The sequence below is a fragment of the Emiliania huxleyi genome, assembly GCF_000372725.1.
Source record: "Emiliania huxleyi CCMP1516 unplaced genomic scaffold EMIHUscaffold_306, whole genome shotgun sequence".
NCBI lineage: Eukaryota > Haptophyta > Isochrysidales > Noelaerhabdaceae > Emiliania > Emiliania huxleyi.
In genome coordinates this window covers 8,825-10,664 of record NW_005199722.1, presented here as the reverse complement: position 1 = coordinate 10,664, position 1,840 = coordinate 8,825, and the positions used below count along the sequence as shown (strand labels likewise).

General features: G+C 69.9%; 1 protein-coding gene across 1 annotated transcript in view; it reads right to left on the bottom strand.

Annotated features, from left to right (window-relative positions):
* Nucleotides 1-1,073, bottom strand: part of EMIHUDRAFT_240303 (hypothetical protein) — a gene marked incomplete at both ends in the record, with an annotated part of 3,517 nt that extends 2,444 nt beyond the window's left edge. The window contains 2 exons of the mRNA XM_005774815.1: nt 138-302; nt 414-1,073. Coding sequence (XP_005774872.1) covers nt 138-302; nt 414-1,073 — 825 coding nt within the window. The remainder of the gene's footprint in view (nt 1-137; nt 303-413) is intronic.
* Nucleotides 1,074-1,840: the final 767 nt, after the last annotated feature.

Sequence of the window (1,840 nt, the reverse complement as noted above, 5' to 3'; positions counted from 1 at the left end):
GCCTCGCGCCCCGATCCCGAGCCGGCCGCGGCAGAGGAGGCGGCGCAAGCGGCGCAAGCGCCGCCGGCTGGGGCTGGCGGCGGCGGCGACGGCGGTGGCGGCGCGGGCGGCTCTGCGGGAAGCGCATGGAAGAGGACGTCATGCGCGCCGCGCGTCTCGTCGGGCCACGGGCCTCCCGGGTGTGCGGTCACGCGGCGCAGCTTTGTGTTGAAGTACTCATACACCGCCACCGTGCCCTGCGGCGGGCTCGCGCCGCCGTCCGCCGGGTAGGCGTAGAACTGTACGCTGTGCCGCTCCTCGCCCTGGCGTGGCCCGCCGGTGTGGAAGGTGAGCTGGCGCAGGTTGGGATTCCAAAAGTCGTACACCGCCACCGCGCCGTCGGGCGGCGGCGCGGCTCCGCCGGCGGGCGGCACGTCGGCACGGAAAGCGGTGAACTGCGGTCCTCGCTCCGCCTCGTCGGCCCAGGCCTGCCCCGCGTGGATGGTGAGCTGGCCGAGCTTCGCATTCCAAAAGTCTTTGACGAGGACGAGCGAGGAGGGGTGCACGCCCGCCGGGAGGGAGTAGGCCGACCAGCGCGGCGTCAGCTCATACGCGTCGCTCGACGAGGCGGCCGACTTGCCACCGGAGCCTTGCCGTAGGAACGACTCTCTCCGCTCGACGGCGCGGCCGCTGCCGCGCGGCCTCAGGTCGATTCGCACCGAGCGGACGTCGACGCTGAGCGAGGATGGCGGGCTCTGCCCGGCCGCGTGTGACAGGTCCGGCGCGGAGTCCTGCTGACGGTACTTCTGGCGGAGGTGAGCGAGCCGCTTGGCCTTCTCTGCCGAGACGGGCACTGGCGACGTGGGTCCAGTGGCCAGACCGCCGCCGAGGCCGAACGATCTAGAGCTGAGCTCCTCGGACACCCGCGATGCATCAGACGCCACTGCCGTGCCGCCTAGCAGCGAGGCAGTCGGGCTCTCATCGTCGTCGTCTCGTGCCTCCTCCGTAGGAACAGCGCCGTAGCGGGCACGCAAGCGTGTGGCCGTCATCGCTACCTCCTCGGAGATCGACGGGTGGAATGGAGGCTCCGCCATCGACGGGCGGTGGAGGGGAAGGTGCTGATAAGATAGATATCAAGCAAGGCGCGGCCCAGCGCGAAAAGAATTAGGAGCGCGGAGGGGGGGCTTGGGGTCAGCTGTCGGAGGAGGTGAGAGACGAGCTGACGCGGCCTCTGCGGGTAGAATCGGGACGTACGGACGAGCCGAGGACGATAGAGAGACCGCGGGGGCGGGCACGAGTCCTCGACCGAAGAGAGCCGGCCTCACTTCACGGGGAGGGGCGGCGTGGCGATCCAGTGCCGCCGCCCTCGCCCGAGGAGTTGGGCATGGGACCACCGGAGGTGGAGTCAACAGGAGCAGGCAGAGTGGGCGAGACGGCGGCGGGGCCGCGGCCGAAAAAGGCTAGGAGGGGGGGTCGGGCCCCGCATCCGTTGCCCAACCAGCGGAAAGCGAGTGGGGGGAGGACCGAGGGGATAAGAGGGCCCCTCCAGACCGAGGGGGGGGAGGCCAGACCGGGAAGCCTCGAGGGGTGACGTCGAGTGAGGATGTACGTCGTGTGCGTGTCTGGTGTTTATTAGCTCCGAGTAGAGGGGGCGCTCCGCTGCTAGGGGAAACCTGGAGCGCGGACTAACCCTCGGAGACCCGTGTTTACTTTACGGCCCTTTCCCTGCGAACGCGCACCCCCTGGGCTAGGGCTCTCTTGCCCGCAACCCGATGCCAATCATCCGGCCCGCTGGGTGCGCTTCTCAGCTCCCCGGCCCTGGGTGTGCGGTTGCCGACTGCACTCCAAGTGCTCCAAGTGC